The sequence below is a fragment of the Aquarana catesbeiana genome, linkage group LG10 (assembly GCF_042186555.1).
Source record: "Aquarana catesbeiana isolate 2022-GZ linkage group LG10, ASM4218655v1, whole genome shotgun sequence".
NCBI lineage: Eukaryota > Metazoa > Chordata > Amphibia > Anura > Ranidae > Aquarana > Aquarana catesbeiana.
Window position 1 is genome coordinate 52,204,671 of NC_133333.1, and position 18,024 is coordinate 52,222,694.

Sequence of the window (18,024 nt, forward strand, 5' to 3'; positions counted from 1 at the left end):
AGGGGTTAACACTAGGTGGCGCTGTAGGGGTTAAGTGTGTCCTAGGGAGTGATTCTAACTGTGGGGGGGTGTGGCTACGTGTGACACAACACTGACCACCGCTCCAGATTACAGGGAGCGGTGATCAGTGTCCTGTCGCTAGGCAGAACGGGGAAATGCTTTACATCAGCATTTTCCCCGCTCTTCCTCTCCGTGAGACGAGTGCGGCTATCCCTGCTAACATCGAGTCCGCGGGCCCCGCGATCACACTCACACAGTGCAAACGCAATGGCACAGCAGCAAATTTAAAGGGACGTACCTGTATGCCCATTTGCCTGTCCGTGCCATTGTGTCGACGTATATCTACATGCGGCGGTCGGCAAGCTGTTAAACTACTCAAGTGTTGCTTTAGCAGTGTGTTTGGGGTCATTGTCCTGCTGGAAAGTGAACCTCCGTCCTACCCTCAAATCACACACAGAGAGGTACAGGTTTTGCTCAAGAACATCCCTGTATTTAGCACCATCCATCTTTCCCTCAACTCTGACCAGTTTCCCCGTCCCGACTGCTGAAAAACATCCCCACAGCATGATGCTGCCACCACCATGTTTAACTGTGTGGATGGTGTTCTTTGGGTGATGTGATGTGTTTGCGCCAGACATAGCATTTTCTTTGATGGACAAAAAGTAAAATTTTAGTCTCATCAGACCAGAGCACCTTCCTCCATACATTCTGGGAGTCTCCCACATGCCTTTTCGCAAAAACTCAAAAACGTGCCATTTTGTTTTTTGCTGATATAAATGATAGAATGAAGTAATGGCTTTCTTCTGGCCACTCTGCCATGAAGCCCAACTCTATGGAGCGTATGGCTTATTGTCGTCCTATGTACAGATACTCCAGTCTCTGCTGTGGAACTCTGCAGCTCCTTCAGGGTTACCTTAGGTCTCTGTGCTGCCTCTCTGATTAATGCTCTCCTTACCTAGTCTGAGTTTTGGTGTGCGGCCGTCTCTTGGCAGGTTTGCTGTTGTGCCATGTTCTTTCCATTTGGTTATGAGAGATTTGATGGTGCTCCTAGGGATCATCAAAGATTTGGATTTTTTTTTTTTTTTATAACCTAACCCTGACTTGTACTTCTCAACAAACTTGTCCCTTACTTGTTTGGAGAGTTCCTTGGTCTTCATGGCAGTGTTTGGTTAGTGGTACCTCTTGCTTAGGTGTTGCAGCCTCTGGGGCCTTTCAAAAAGATGTGTATATGTAATGACAGATCATGTTAGATTGCACACAGGTGGACATCATTTCACTAATTATGTGACTTCTGAAGGCAATTGGTTGCACCAGAGCTTTTATGGGCTTTATAACAAAAGGGGGTAAATACATACGCACATGCACATTTTTTATTTAAAAAAAAATAGTTTTATGTATATATTTTTCTAATTTTACTTCACCAACTTAGACTATTGTGTTCTGATCTATCACATATAATTCAGATTAAAACATTGAACTAAAGACTGTAATGTAACAAAATAGGTAAAAAGCCAAGGGGGTGAATACTTTTTCAAGGCACGGTACATCTCTTTTTTGAAGCTAATCCAGTCCAATGTCCAGAAGCAGAAGTTCGGCAGAGGACACGGCCAACAACGGCTGTGAAATGAATGGGGAGTGACGTCACCTATAGACTTACTATGAGGCTTCCGTTGTTGGCTGTGTCCTTTGCACCTGCCTCCACAGCGAAGCCACACTGACAGCTCAGCATGGGGTCGGATCAGCTGTAGAAAAGTTATGTATACTCATTTTTTTTTTTTCTTTACAGGGCTAGATAGGTTAGTGTTAGATTGTGGATGTCTGTAGATGCAGGGATTTTATTGTTAGGGTGGACCCTTACTTTAAGTCTAGTGACCCAAAGCATGCAGCCAGTGAAGTGCCTTGCGCTTAACTCATTCCAGGTCAGTAAGTAAACAAAGCCAGGAAGAGGATGATAGAGGCGCTTGCACCTTCCAAAACAAATAGGCAGTGGCCTATATTCACCCTGGCACAGTGATAAAGAGAAGCCAGCTTAAGCCTCGGTTCACACTATGAATCACAGAGGAACCACACGGCATTCCTGTGATCAAATTGCACCAATGACGTGCATGCACTTTTTTTGGAGCTACAATGCAACCAGATCGCACGTTCATTTTGTACTAATGGTGCAGGCAAAAGCACTGCGTTTGCATCCTGTGTTTGGGGTGTCGTTGAATCTGTAGTAACACAGGCAGAGGATTGCAAGGGCAGTGCCAGAAACACAAATGGGTTGCAGCAATTTAAACGGTTCCATTGCCACAAATAGAGTGCGCCTTGAAACTATCAAGTTGCACTGGTGTGAACCAGAGCTTAAGATTAGAAAAAAAAAAATGAAGGCTTATACTTTATATAGTAGAGGATACAGGCCAACCAAAAGAAAGGTATTTATTAGATTTGGATAGGGTGGTGAAGAGATAGAACCAGTCAGGTTTGTTCTGCTGTCTGTGGCCCAGTTTGGGAGATCTGCTCTTTCTAATGGTCCTGATCACTGCTGTGGACAGGAAAGTGAGAGTAAATCCAAAGTTTTGAGCAGACACCAGAACATGAATAGAGGGGGAATCTTCTAGTAGGGACAGTGGTTTTAATCTACCCCTACGCCACCAAAAAATGAAAAAAATAAAATTGGCTTTAGATATATTTTAATTTAGCTCAGTATATATTGGAGGAGTGTCTCTGGGGGTTAAACTGATCTAGTGATCTTGACAAGCTCTGAGCGCAGCATACCATAGCTATGAGGTGAGGTCACTATGGTCTACAGCCAGAGGGTGGAGAGGGAGATTGCAGGAACACGTTCTGCTTTTCTGCACTCTAATGATTACAACATGAAGGCCTTTCTTTGCTCCCTGCTCACCTTCCCATTCTACTTCTTCCTAAACCATCAACTCTCACATCCCGTTTCAAACTTAACCTTTTACAGCAAGATGCATACTAAGAACACATTTGGATTAAACAAAAAACTTTTTTTCCCCTAGTATTTGGATAGCAGGAAGAACAAGATAAATCCCTATTTTATAAGGTTTTATTGCTGCCTGTGTCCCCACTAGGAAGACCATCATCACCGGGAATAGTAATGGGAGGTCCAAGAGTTGTCACAAAACAGAAGGTAAGGAGAAATCCTCAAAATGGTGACACTTATTCTGGTAGGAACTTGCTTTGGTCCAGTTAACATCTAGCGATTTGGGATCGCAGGCAGCATCTCTATTCTGCCTGTGATTCCAAATCGCATTGCTGGCAAGACGCAGCACGGGTGTCATTCATTTTCAAATGGCACCTAAAACGAGGTACAGTTTTGACATTATAATTTGCGCTGCGATCGCAGCAAACAGCATCCAGTGAAGCTTGTTGCCCAAAAAGGGCAGCGGCTTCTTTTGAGCGACAAACTTTGCGCAATGCAGTCTGCCTCAATTTATCGCACCGCGTTTAGGTGACACTGAAAATTAATGGCACCCAAACACATGTGCTTAGTTTTGTCAGCAATGCAGGGTGATTTGGAATCATGGAACATTCCGCCCACGATCCCAAATTGTGAGATGTAAACGGGGCCTAGGAGTTTTCCCTTGAGTAAAGGGAATCTCCCTGATGGGACAAAACCACACTAAAGCAACCTGACAGGGGCCTTAAAGCTCATTCCCACCATATGTGTTGGGTAGAGTTGTCCAATAGAGACAAGGCAATTTGCTTTATTCTCCATTAGTTCCGTTGACGCCAATGTGGTGCATTGGTGTGCAATGAAAAAGGCACAAAGCATTTTTATGCAGTGGATTGCACTGCAATGCAACATGCTGCGGTGCATACAAAATGAATAAAAGGTAATTTTAGAATACATTTGTATGTAAACCATGCAGATCTTAGCAGCAGTCTGCAGGAACCATCTGATAACAGTCAAAGTGTTTTTTACATTTATAGTCCATATATGTGTTCTAAGGGCCAATAGACATGAGTTTTAGTTTGATTTCTATGGGGAACCAGTGCAGCTTAGATACAGTGTGATTGTAAAAGCAACTTGAAGCAGTTTGGTACGACTCAGAAGCAGCCCAAATACACATAAGACTGTAGTCATATTGTTTAAAGAAATGCATGAAAAAAGGAGGTCAGCTTAAAAGAGAAGAGAATTTTGGGAATTTATTTTTTATAAGCATCATACTTACCTAGGTAGATGCAGCATCTGTCCGCCACCGGCTCTAAGACTGGGGAACCGAGCAATCAAAGGCAGCAGATTGCTCGGTTTTCAGAGCTAGGTCAACTGTCAGTTAGTTGCTCTCTGCTCTGCCCACCCCCTGCACTCACTGGTGCGCTGGGCTGTGGAGGGGGTGAAACCGGCTGGACTCAGGCTCCCAACAACTTCGTGAGAGGCTGGGCTGGGTGCCAGTCCAGGCTCCTATGTGGATCCCGACCATATGGTCACGATCTTTCCCCAGCCTGGACCAGGCTCTCTGACATCAGCGGGCTTCAGCCCTCTGTCTGCTAAAAACGAGTCACAGCTTTAGCTGAACTTTAACTTAAAGCAGAACTTCACTCTCAGTCAACATGGAATATAATATATATATATATATATATATATATATATATATATATATATATATATATATATATATATATACACATATACACACACACACACATATACACACACACAGTCTGTCAGCAAGTGGCTATAACAAGCTCATGGCTACATAAAAGGTCAGTAATAACTGGTTCTGTTTAACCAATTGCCGACCAGCCGCCGTCATTTAATGGCAGCAGGTCGGCTCATTCCTGCAAATCACCGTAGCTGCAAGTCAGTCCCTTTAACAGCTATAGCAGGCATGCGCGCCCGCTGCACAGCGGGTGGAGCTGATGCACATGGCCAACGTCTGCAATGTCTGCCGGCCACCCGCAATCGCTCCACAGAAAGCCAGAATAGGGATCTGCCAATGTAAACACACAAATCCCCATTCTAACAGGGAAGTACAGAGTGATCGTCTGTTCCTAGTGATTAGGAACAGCGATCTCTGTACACCCAGTCAGTCTCCTCCCCCCACAGTTAGAAACACCTCCCAGGGAACACATTTAACCCCTTCCCTGCCAGTGTCATCTATATAGTAATTCGTGCATTTTTATAGCACTGATCGCTGTATAAATGTCACTAGTCCCAAAAAAAGTGTCCGGTCTGTCCACCGCCATGTCACAGTCCCGCTAAAAATCGCTGATCAATGATATTGCTAGTGAAATTAAAAGCTAATAAAAATGCCACAAATCTATTTGCTATTTTGTACACGCTATAACTCTTGCACAAACCAATCAATATACGCCAATTTCGATTTTTTTTTTTTTCCACCAAAAATATATAGAATATATATTGACCTAAAACTGAAAAAAAAATTTGATTTAATTTTTTTTTATAGAAAAAAAATAAAAAATAAAAAAATAAACACAGACCACCAAAAGAAAGCTCTATTTCTGGGAAAAAAAGGAAGTTAATTTTGTTCGGGTACAGTGTCTCACGACAGCGCAATTGTCAGTTAGCCCTCATGCACACAGGCTGTTAAAAAAACGTTATGAAAACGCCAGTATCTTTGCAGTGATTTTTTTTTAACTTTTTTCAGCTTTTTTGCAATAGCGTTTTTGAGCGTTTCTGAGCGTTTTTTTTTTTTTTTTTTCAATGGATCAAAAACGCTAAAAAACGTTGGTGAATGACGTTTTTCAGCGTTAGAGCGTTTTTACAGCTGAAAAACGTCTTTCAGAACCCACTGGTCCTGGGTTTTTTTTACAGCTTAAAAACGCCTATGCCACTTGCAGCTCAAAAACGCCTAGGTGGGCATGAAGCCATAGACTAACATAGACAGGCCTTTTTAAGCTGCAAAAAAAGCTCAAAAAAGCAGCTGTAAAAACGTCCGTGTGCATGAGGACTTAAATTGACGCAGTGCCATATCGCTTAAAAAAAAAAAAAAAAAAAAAAATCACCTGGTCATTAAGGGGGGGGGGGGGGAGGATATCTTCCGAGGCTGTTGTTAAAGGGGTTTTCAGGATGTTGTTTTCTTTTTTTTTTTTTTTTTAAATCAGCAGCTACAAACATTGTAGCTGCTGACTTTTAAAAAGGACATTTACCTGTATATGGAGCCCACGATGTCGCCTCCCCCCCAGGCCGATCTGTCCATCGGATTAGCTGCCGGCGCCACCATCCTAAGGGAAACAGGCAGTGGAGCCTTGCAGCTTCACTGCCCGTTTCCTACTGCGCATGCGCGAGTCACTTGGCGCTTTGAGAATGGCCCCGTTGTCTTCTGCGACATGTGTGTGTCCCAGGAAACAACAGGGCCGCTCGCCAAGGAGGAGGAATTGAAGAAACAGTGCGGCAAAATGGGAAGAGGCAGATTAGGAAGACTGCCTAGCAACAGGGGTTTCTGGTGAGTAAAAATTTTTTTTTTTTTTTTTTTTAAAGAAGGTTAATGTAAATTTTTTTTTTTTTTAGGGTGGCCCTCTACTTTAAGCTCTCAGATAGAACTCAGCATTCACACACACCTCATTGGAAAAAGACATCTGGATTCAATAATGACTCATAGCCCCCGATAGGTCCAATTAGTGCTTTTAGTTATTAACACCCCCCAAATTACCTGATTGCCCTGACCAGCTCATGGAAAGACTCATCTACGTTTAGTCGGATCTTGGCTGAGGCTTCCATATAAGGAATTCGGTTTTCCCGTGCGAAACTCAGGGCTTCCTCTTTGGTCACCTGTTTATGGGAAGCAGAAGTAGTAAGATACTAGTTTCCAGTCAGTAAGGGGAAATACGCATTAATACTTCCTTATTATGAAGGCCACAAAACCACAAATAATCTTAGCAAAAGTACATTTCCATTGTAAGATGGTAATATTTCTACTGCTAATAACCGGAAACTTTTTTTTTTTTTTACTATTCATGATCTGATAAATGTTAGTCTATGAACGAATACATACAGTAAATAATCATGCAAATTTTTACTTACACCTGCCTACTATATTACTAGAATCAAATCAAAGTATAAGAAAGAAGTTATCGGTGTTGCTCATTCTGTAGATATGAACTGTATGATGCGTCTCATGGCTTTTATTACCTGTCTCTGAAGATCCAAATCTGCTTTATTGCCAACCAGAATCATTGGAAACTCATCTCTGTCTTTAACGCGGAGGATCTGCGTGTGGAACTTGCTGATCTCATTGAAGCTGAGAGAAAAGAGAAGCAGAAATGTTTTTTGGAGCTGTACATCATCTCTCAGAGATCGCACATCATTATAGAGCTGGACACACACTATACAGAAGGACTGTACAATCGTCTTCAGATTTAACTATGGAATGTAAGGAGCTAACTAACTGGATATCAATGAAATGGGTTGTATAGGTGGGACCTTGCATTAGATACCTGATGGCAATCCAGACATTGTACATAGGTCATGTATGGGCAGATTCACAGTACCCCATGACACTCTGGTACAAAGTGACAGCTAATTTTCTGAAATGTCATTGTTGCCTCTATACAGAGGACCAAGTGACACCGGGGCAGTTATGCAGGAGACTGTCCAGTTTAAATAGCTTGTTACACTTCATACTAATTTTCAGCACTGGAATCTCCCAGCTATTCACTATTTGCCTGGAGTTTGTATGTTCTCCCTGTGTGGGATACCTCTGGCTACTGTGGTTTCCTCCCACGTTCCAAAGACATGCTGGTGGGTCAATTGGCTCGTGTATGTATGAATGCAAGTTAGGGACCTTAGATTGTCAAGCTTCTTGAGGGTGTGAATGTACAATATTTTTGTAAAGAGCTGCATAAATTGACAGAGACATCTTGCAACTCATGGCATTGGTTAGCCTGCTCGTACGATCTACATCTAAGACACAGCTTCAGGGCACAGAGGATTGTTTTCCCAGTTAGACCCCTTTCACACTGAGGCAGTTTTCAGGCTTTTTAGCGCTAGAAATAGCGACTGTAAAGCACCTCAAAACTGCCCGAATGTGAAAGCCCGAGTGCTTTCACACTGGGGCGGTGCGCTTGTGGGACGTTAGAAAAAGTACTGCAAGCAGCATCTTTAGGGCTGTTTGGGAGCGCTGTATACAGTGCCTGAAAAAGCGCTGCAACACGGGCATTTTTAACCCCTTCTTTGGGGTTTAAAGCACCCCACTAGCGGCCAAAAAGTGCCGCTTAAACAGCAGTAAAGCAGCGCTAAAACGAGTGGCGCTTTACCGCTAACGCACGGGCGGCCTCAAGTGCGAAAGGGCTCTTAAGCTTTGCAATCACAAGATATAGATAGCATGGAGATTTGCCTGGTGTTGCTGGTAAATGGCTGTTTCTAGTGCCGATTGGTGGACAGCATAGACAGAACTCAAACATGATGCCATGCCATCGTCAAGGTGCATGTGTAATATGGTTGTTTAAGGTTAATATAGCACTTCTAGATTGAACTTATACTTTGAGGCCACAGAATGTCTTTTTCTGCGCCAGGGTGTTCGTTCATTCTACTGGCCAGAATATTAAATTTACACTAGCGCATTGAACATTCTTTGCGGAGAAATGTTCCTCTCCTAAACATGTTGGTGCTGGGGTTTTTTTTTTTTTTTACCTCTAAAAGCTTGTAAAACACCTGTGTGTGCAAGGATATATATGCTAACAGAGGGGCATTTAGAGACAGCAGAAAAAAAAAAAAGTAAACACCTTAAAAGTGTCATTTCTCCTGCCCAGTGTGCATGAGGTCTAAAAAGTGTAGCGTCTGTTATGAGGAGTGAGGATATATTTTTGCAGACGTCACCCGCAGCCCATCTGTTTGTTTGGGGTTCATATACCGCTGTTTTTATTGCTCATACGGCTGTATGCCTATGGTTTGGCTCTTATATTTGTATCAAGCCACATTACATTTTATTAAACGATTTTACAAGTGTACACTTAGATCATGTTCATTTTTTATTCCTGCATATGCCTCTCATCTACATGATTGTATCCTGTATGCCATACTGCTGGATTGACTCATCGTTTCTACCCCATTGTGTGGTAACAAGCGTGTTTGACCATCTGTTCATTCAGTGGTCCATCCCATCTGGTAAGAGTGTATACTTTTGACGGTGGAGGATTTGCCACTTTGGATACTCAGTATCAGCTCAAGGTCTTTTCTTATCACGTGGTGTTTTCATCTTACATCGCTGCACTATATCTTTCATTGCAAAGTGTATGGACTTCTTTATATTGTGCTGCACCATTCTATATATTTTCTTTAATGAGTACCACCAGAAAACTCTCCAACCCCAGTCATGTTTTTCCCAGTCTGAGCTCAGCAGGCAGATCTCCCTTTACCCCGAGCCTGCCTGTAGCGGTACGGACCCTTGTGTGATCTGCACTTTTGTTCTTCTGTACAAAGTGCATTCTTCATATACCGCTACAGAGATAACCCCAGGGAACGATAGACACTACAACGATGGCTTCATTGGCCCTCTAATGAATTCCCTGCCTAGGTAGACGGTGGTGCAGAACCAGTGTCAAATCCTGCCTCGACTCCCACCTGCTCACAGGGCTGGAGGAGAAATTCTGGGACTCCTGTGGGTATAAAGGTGGAAGTAAGGTCAGCTTGCGGGTAGACCGCCGGGCATCAGTTCCAGGCCTGTGAGCACCACCAGCAGACGTGGTTTGCCATGGACACTGCAGATATGGATTTGACTAGATATTTACTTTGTGAGTTGTTATAACATTTTAATAAACTGCCTATTGCTGCACTACATGGCATTTACTTTCTTTATTGGGTTCACACACAAACAAAGAAGCGGTTGGGGGAATCGCATGAGATTCAGACGAGAATTGCACTGCATTCCTGTTCAAATCACATGCGTTTCTTTGCAGTGCGATTTGCAGCCATATTGTATGGACACAAATCGCACTGCGAAGTACCGGTTTTAATATTGGGAGCAAATTTATGATTGCTCATGAAAATTCTCGGTATCGGCACAGATACCAGTATCGGTGCATCCCTATTTTATATACAATAAATTCTGCTAATCAGTCTTCCACTTACTTCATCAGCAGCACTGCCTGGTGGGACATAGCTTTGAGCAATGGCGGCTCCACAGCCTTGCTGTCATTGATAATCACATATTATTAAAAGGCACAAAAAGGTGCAGCTACACTCAGCCCTGTAAGACTCAATGGAGGTACATGCTGCACTCCCTATTACTTCCCACCACCAAGTAGGAATTAATTAGCACGTTTTCACACTTCCATCAGAAGTCTCCAGCTGCACATTAGTGAGGTCATCAGAGATACAGTATGACATCATCCTACTAGTTCCACAATAATAGTACAGCCTGAGCAGAGCGAAAGGATGCTAAAGAAAACAAGATCTAAATAGCAAACAGCCATTCTCATCTCCATCTATTATACCGCGAGACCAATTAGTGCTCATAAAATTCTAGGAAGCAGCTATTTAAAGCATCCAGACAATGCAGCCGCCAAACCTTATTACCGCCCCTTAACAGCAACAAAAATTAGGTACCAGAATATTCTCATGTAACGGGAATATCTCCTCCACAACCATGCCAAAATATGATATCCTTCCATAGCTTCAGTCTAATTTCTGCCCTTTAAATCACAGATAACTAAAGAAACCTATGAACTGTGTCTTTTTTGTTAGAGATACAATATATGAAAACAACGTAATGTATTTTTTTCTTAAATAATAATAATGTTTGAAAATAGTATTTATTGTATCCTGATGATAGGCAGTGCTGTGAATGGGCCGAGACTCACTGCAGGTCTCCCTCATTGCAGCTCAGATTGAACATGACTAATGTCAACAGACCCTCTCTAAATGGAGCATATCAACAGAAATTAGGCTTCACATTCCATGATATACAGATCATAAATTCTTTGATGTGTACCAAGGAGTGCCTAGTGCAAAAGTTCACATTAATAAAAAAAAAAAAAAAAAAAAAAAAAGAAGTCTTTTTTGAAATGTTTATTGGTTAAGAGCATCAAATGCATTTTGGGGTAGAAGGGCCTCCCCCTTCTTCAGGGCTTGAGCAGCAGAGGTCATTAAAATCATGGTGGGATGTACTAGAGGACCTATATTAAAAAAGGAATGAAAAATGCTAGTGTTACCTAACAGCACTAAGAACAGCTAGCTGTTTTTAGTGCCGCTAGGAGACACTAGTCTTTATCACGGCTTAATATAGGTCCTTTAATTTGTACTGAAAGGCTAAAATGCTCTGCACGTAGCTGGGTGTCACTTTAGGGGACAGGGGTTCTGAGGGGGGTTTGGGGACTCTACAGCATACCAGGTTGTTTTGTAGGGGGCTGTCAATGTTACCAGGAGGCTGGGGGCCTTCCAGGGGCACTGTGGAAGACTAATGCACTGTAGGGACTGGGGGCACTATGCTGGGACAAAGGGCTTGAATATGGACATTGACACACATACACCTACACTGGCTGAACTGGATGGACTATTGTCTTTATTCAACTTTACCTACTATGAAATGGCTCTGCAGCAAGCGACTGCTTGGGGGAAGGGGAGTGGCACAGTGGACCGCTATGGGAGATTGGGTGGCACTAATGGGGCTGGGAAACACAGTGGGAGGTTAGGCAAACTGTAGGTGGTTAGAGACCCTGGAGTGAGGGAGGCAGCAGCCTTGCAGTGTGCCACAGCCCAGTGTTTGAAAAGTTTGAGACCCCTGCACTAGAGCAGTGGTTCCCAAACTAAGGGCTAGTTTACGGTCAGACTTTAGGGGGGGGGGGGGCGGACAATGTTCATTGGGAGTAGAAATTGTCTTGGCTTCAGTGGGAGTAAACAAAATACATCTTTGTTTTTGGGTCGGAAATGGTGCCCAAACATCAAATGTTGGTATCAGCAGGAGGGATAGTGCCCCATCGTTGGTGTCAGTTTGGTAAACAGTGTCCCATGGTTAGCGTCAATGTGAGAAATGGTGCCCCATAGTTAGTGTTAGTTGGAGGAAAGGTGCCCCAAGGGGGAGCCAGAAGTCCTCATCATGCATCAATTAAAGCTTTTTGAAATGTAAATGTTTCATCAAATACAGCCCATTTGGTTTGGGGTAAGGTCCTCCCCCCTTCAAGCTGCAATGCACCAGAGCAGTGTTCTCCAAACTGGCCTGGGGGCTGAATGCGGCCCTTTGCTTGCCTTTAAAACTGCTCTGGTGCATTGCAGCTTGAAAGGGGGGAGGACATTACCCCAAACCAAATGGGCTGTACTTGATGAAACATTTACATTTCAAAAAGCTTTTATTGATTAAGGAGGACTTCTGACTCCTCACCATGTATTCAAGAGCATGTCATTTGAGATACTATACTTCCATCACAGATCATCTTTGAAGGAAGATGCATTTTATTGTATATCCATCAGAACGAATTTGCACTTCTGTGGGACCAGCGCCATCACGCACACATCAGACACGATACATTTATAGGATAAACAGTAATCAAAATATGGAACATAAAGTAAAAAGATGAATTATAAACACAAAAAGTGTACCTAATGAAACTATCCATAGTTTAACGTAAACTGAGGGGAACATAAGGGCTGCCATTGCATTCTTCTAAACATGCTAGTTACTTGGCTGTCTCTAGCTGTAAAGAGACACTGTCACTTTGCCTATTCAAGCAAGTCTGTAAAATGCCCTCCCAATGAACTACTGATACCCACCTGCAATCCCTCTGATTAAAAAATAAAAACCCTGGGAGGCATCTACGATCAGCCTGGCCAAACGCTTCGATTTCTCCATTTATATAATACTGTGTGGATGGAGGAATCTTCCCTGGTAGCCATCTTCTGATAGCAACCAACAACCTACAACTATCAAAATACTAGAACAGCGACTGCATCTGTTAAAAAGTAGTCACTGTTCGGCTGACAATTCGTTTTGCACAGAGTGGCCCCGATCATCCTCTTCTGGGGTCCCTCGGTGACTCTCGCGGCTCCTTCCCGCATCAGATTACCCCATAGAAGAAGCACTCTCCCGAGGGGGTCACCTTGCGGGCGTGCTCACAAGTCCAGCATTTGCATCCCTAATCACGAATGCCGGACTCGGCCCCACCCCCTGGCGCCCACGTCATTGGATTTGATTGACAGCAGCAGGAGCCAATGGCTGCGCTGCTATTAATCTATCTAATCAAGAGATGGACAGCGCGTCCCCGCCGAAGAGATGAAGTTGTACGGGATGACTATCAGCGGGTCCAGCGGGCCAGATGTCCGCCGGCCACCCATAATCGTTCCCCAGAGAGGCAGAATGGTGATCTGCCTATGTAAACTAAGCAGATCTCCTTTCTGACAGGGAAGATCGAGATCTTGGGTTCCTGCCAAGCCAGAACACGGATCTCTGTCTTCATCCAGTCAGAGCAACCCCCACACAGTTAGCAAGCACCAGCTAGGCACATATTTAACACCTTGATCTCCCCTGATGTTAAATAAGTGCCTCTAATTACCAGTATACTATATTTATCGGCGTATAACACGCAGATTCATTTTAAGAGGGAAGTTTCAGGAAAAAAAAACTTAAATTTTAAATAAGGAACTTTGAAGCAAAATAAGGGTCAGTGCCCAACTGCAGCCTCACCATTGCCATCAATGCAGCCTCATCAGTCCACATCAATGCAGCCTCACCATTGCCATCAATGCAGCAGCCTCACCATTGCCATCAATGCAGCCTGATCGATGCCCATCTGCAGCGCAGAGGGGACAGGGAGGGGGGCTGGACGAGCGCCGACAGATTATATACAGTGAGAATCTCCTATGATAGACAGAACAGGGGTCCAATGGCGGCCCAGGAGACGGGACTTCCTATTACAGAGGCCGCCAAGTAAACAGGAGATTCTCACTTTATGTAATCTGATGGTGCTCGTCCTGCCCCCCCTCCCTGTCCCCACCGAGGCAGCTAAAATGTAAGTATTGGCGTATAACACGCACCCACTATTTGCACCTGATTTTCATGGTGTAAAAGTGAGTGTTATACGCCAATAAATACAGTAATTAAAGCTATGAATGGAAGAAGTGTGTACAGGAGAGGAACATGCGTTGATAGCCTTTAAAATGTGTTTATGTTTATACAGACTTCCTACATAATTATGAAAAAAGGATGAAGGGTTCCCTTTTTATTACTGTACCTTCCTCTGTCATTAATTGCATATATAAGGAGAAAACCTTCTCCCGTCCTCATGTACTGCTCTCTCATCGCTCCAAACTCCTCTTGTCCGGCTGTGTCCAGAACTAGAGAAGAAAAAAAAAGATATGTTATATACAAGCATTGAGTAGGTGATACTAGAGAACACACACACACACACACAAAAAAATCTTATGTAAAACAATTAAACATTGTCACCATTTATATGCGTGTAGTTCTGGGCTTTGTGGGCCAGAGCCCAGTGCGGCATTGGTAAAGTTTGGGTCAGATGGGCAATTATCTTGTAGTGATTAATTGCTGCTACAAATTGTTATGATCTGTACATTCTATAAATCGCTCATTAGCAAATGTTATGGTTGTTGCAGTTCCCAATAATTTCAGATTTTGGGGTTACCAGGTGGGAAGACAACTCCAACAGGTGAAGTTTTTATTCCCGGGAGTTAAACTGAGCATGACTGGAAATAGCAATCAGGTTACTATAATTCTAGCAGCCATTTTTGTCCTGTGCACAGGAACGAAGAACTACAGTTTAAGTGTTGACCATTCTGACAGTGTGAGGCCCTGTCACGGTGTGAGTTTGGGGAAAAATAAAAACAGGATTGGCACTTATGCAGACTTATGGGGCTCCGAAGTGTTTATTGTGAGCAGAGAAAACGGTTTAAAGCTTTCTCTGAGTTACATAATCCTGGATCAGGATCTGGAGCTTGAAGGCTTCTTCCCACTCAAGGTAGTGTCCAAGCCTTCCTGTATGTATGTGTCGAGGTGCACACTCTTTTTAAGCCAGGAGCTGGCCATAGGTCAGGGCCCATGTGTGGAGATAGATGTGTGCCCTTTTTTGGAGAGGGGTGTGTGCTCCAGCTATTGGGAGGGAGGGGATTCACTCGAAAGGCAAGAATCCATGTTGGAGAGACTACCCACAGGAGGCAAGACTGCTGAGCAAGTTTTCAGGAAAGAGAGCAGAGGCAACTAGCAGGTTCAAGGGCCTGGAGGGATTCTGTAGATCTCCAAAGAGTAAGAGAATCCAGGGTGCCAGGAGATCCCCTATGTAGAGGCCAGGAGAGGGCCTGCGCAACCAAGTGCTTCTACAAAGAGGCTGAGTGAGCCTGGAGAGCTTGGCCTGAGGGACCAGTACAAATGGGAGCAGTGCTACCGACAAGAAAGCCAGGTGACTGCATTTTTCATTGTTTGGAGAAAACCCATTCAAGGGTTTTCTCCATCAAACAACATTTTAAATTTTACTTTCATTTGCTTTTCCTTTTAATAAAAGTGGGCCAGAAAGCCCTTAAACTGCATTTCGGACAGACGAAATCTCCCTAAAAATTTTCACTATCATCAAGTTTACCCACCCCATATCACACCAAATATAACCAATGTACTGCATGAGTAACACTAGGTATACCTTCTGCCCAGATAAGACATTCAGCTTCTGTTATCACCAACCTAATTTGTTCAGTTTCTCCCCAAAACGTTTCTGTAAATAAATTACTAGTGAGGCAGCAATGAGTGTCAGAGCACTGGTACAAACAGCAAGGGAGTGATTCCACAGAACAAGAGAGAAGATGTTACTTTTCCCATGCAGAACAAAAGTAAAAAAAGGACACCCCAACCCACTTATAGCCCCCTTTGCTGTGCTTCTCCACTATTCTATTCCTACGTAGCAGCTATCGCAAAAACGTAGTGCCTCAGGGAGCAAAAAAAGTGACCACCTCCCATGATGCAGTGCTCAGGCCTGGGTGGCAGACTGCCAACCCTGTGTAGGCTTCAACATTATCCAACCCACATGGTTAGAACTGAATTGCAATGGGGGAGGAGGAAGTAAAGTATAAATGGGGCAGGGAGCTGGCTATAGATCGGCCATTGTCAACCAAGGATGCTTGGAACCTCAAGGTTCCTTCTTGGGTTGCTAGGGGTTCTGTGAGCAATAGCAAATTGATTTCCTACCTAGACTGACCAACAATGGGGGCACTTCTATACTGGCCTCTAATATTAGGGAACATCAATTTTTTTCTGTCCATTTTTCTTTTCAGTTATTAATTTTTATTCAGGGATTACTAAAAATGGTTTACAGAGCAGAAGAAAAGTATAAAATTATCTGCCCGCGGTTTTAGACATGCTAGAGTCTTATGTTTAAAATGTACTACAGTTTAAGGACCATGCCAAGGTACTGCAAACTGTAGGCATACGTTTTAGCTAGGGCTCTCCAAGACCTGGAAAATATCAAGAGTTTCTCCAGAGCGAAAAGGTTGAGAAACGTATAGCAAGTTGAAATATATTGTTCCTGTCACTCTGTCCTCTTCCATTTAGGTCAGACATGTCCAAAGTCTGGCCCGCGGGCCAATCGCGGCCTGAGTTTCGGTTTAATACGACCCTCCTGGTGATTTGGAGAGAGAATATTTTAAATTGGCGCTGTCTCAGAGGGGGTGGGACGAGTGCCATCAGATTACATACAGGAGAATCTCCAGTTTACTCGGCGGCTGTAATAGGAAGTCCCGTCTCCTGGGCTGCCATTGGATGACTGCTCTGTCCATCATAGGAGGCAGTATTAAAGAGGCTGCCACGTAAACAGGAGATTCTCCTATATGTAATCAGTTGGCGCTCCTCCCGCCCCCTCCCTGTCCCCTCTGAGGCTGCATTCATGGCAATGGTGAGGCTGCATTGATGGGCACTGATTAGGCTGCATTGATGTGACTTATTTAAAATGTAAGTTTTTTCCTGAAACTTCCCTCTTAAAGTGAAGGTGCGTGTTATATGCCGATAAATACGGTATATCCAAATAACATGCCCATGCTCATCACTTCACCACACACAGCCACAAAGGCAAGAGAATTCTTGTTGGGCAGTGTATTAGTGCTCGGACGAACACACTTAGACTGAATTTTAATGGTTCAAAGAATGTCAGGCAAAATGGTCGGCCCTCACGCATATTCACTTCATCAAATCTGGCCCTCTTTGAAAAAAAGTTTGGACACCCCTGATTTAGGTGGAGCGAAGCAAAAGGTAGTTTAGTTTAAATAAGGTGTAAGCAGACAGCAGAGTCCATTTACTCTCAGCTGCCCATAGCGCAAAGCGGACACAGGGAGATACTGAGTGGACTTGGATGTGTCATCTGCTTACTCTGATCAGCAGGGGATCAGCTCAGATCCCATGCTGTTCAAAACAGAATCCCTGTGTGAAAAGGGATCTAAGAAAGATAAATGCTTTTGGAATGTAAACACAACCAAATAGACCCATACAACAATCATTACAGAGGGACAAATGTAAAAGGAAAAATTGATTTATATCCCAAAAAGGAACAATGGGGAGCAGTAGTTTGCCTTTGCCAAAGGCAATTCTCTGAGTTTTGAAAAGGGACTCCCATAGGGATCTACTTTTATAGAGACATTTAGAACTATATATGTGAATGTTTTATCACTAGTGACTTGTACTGCAAGTTTACTGGCCCCTTAAGAGCGAGAAAAGGTTTTGAAACTCTTGGTTTTAATTAAGCTCATTGAAATTGAAGTTAAGTAAAGACATGTGCACCACAATCAACCATCTGTAGAGACATACATGACATGACCGTAAACAAAGAGAAGATTGTAACAATCTACCATGTCATTTTCAGCAACAGGGCCAAACGCTTCAGGGCCAAGAATTCCAAAACTTTCTTTACTCAAAGGTGGTATTAAGTCACAAATGTATGGTTTCAGAAGCTGATGTGAAGGAGGCCTATTCTCTGGGACGGTTTTAGTAAGAATACATGGACACTTGTAGGTCTATGCAGTCACCTTGTTGCTTGTTAGTTATGGTGACCGTTGGTTGAAGGTTTCCCAAATAGCAACTATTCTGCACATGGAATAAGATAAATAATGACAGCCACGACATAAGCCTA

At 43.4% G+C, this 18,024-nt stretch overlaps 1 protein-coding gene across 2 annotated transcripts in view; it reads right to left on the bottom strand.

Moving 5' to 3' along the window:
• The window catches only part of RRAS (RAS related), a 134,040-nt gene that overhangs the window by 6,205 nt on the left and 109,811 nt on the right, over positions 1-18,024 (bottom strand). For both annotated transcript variants that reach the window (XM_073602171.1, XM_073602170.1), the window contains exons 3-5: positions 14,137-14,239; positions 7,106-7,214; positions 6,627-6,745 (exon numbers count right to left, since the gene is read on the bottom strand). In XM_073602171.1, the coding sequence (XP_073458272.1) occupies positions 6,627-6,745; positions 7,106-7,214; positions 14,137-14,239 (331 nt within the window). The remainder of the gene's footprint in view (positions 1-6,626; positions 6,746-7,105; positions 7,215-14,136; positions 14,240-18,024) is intronic.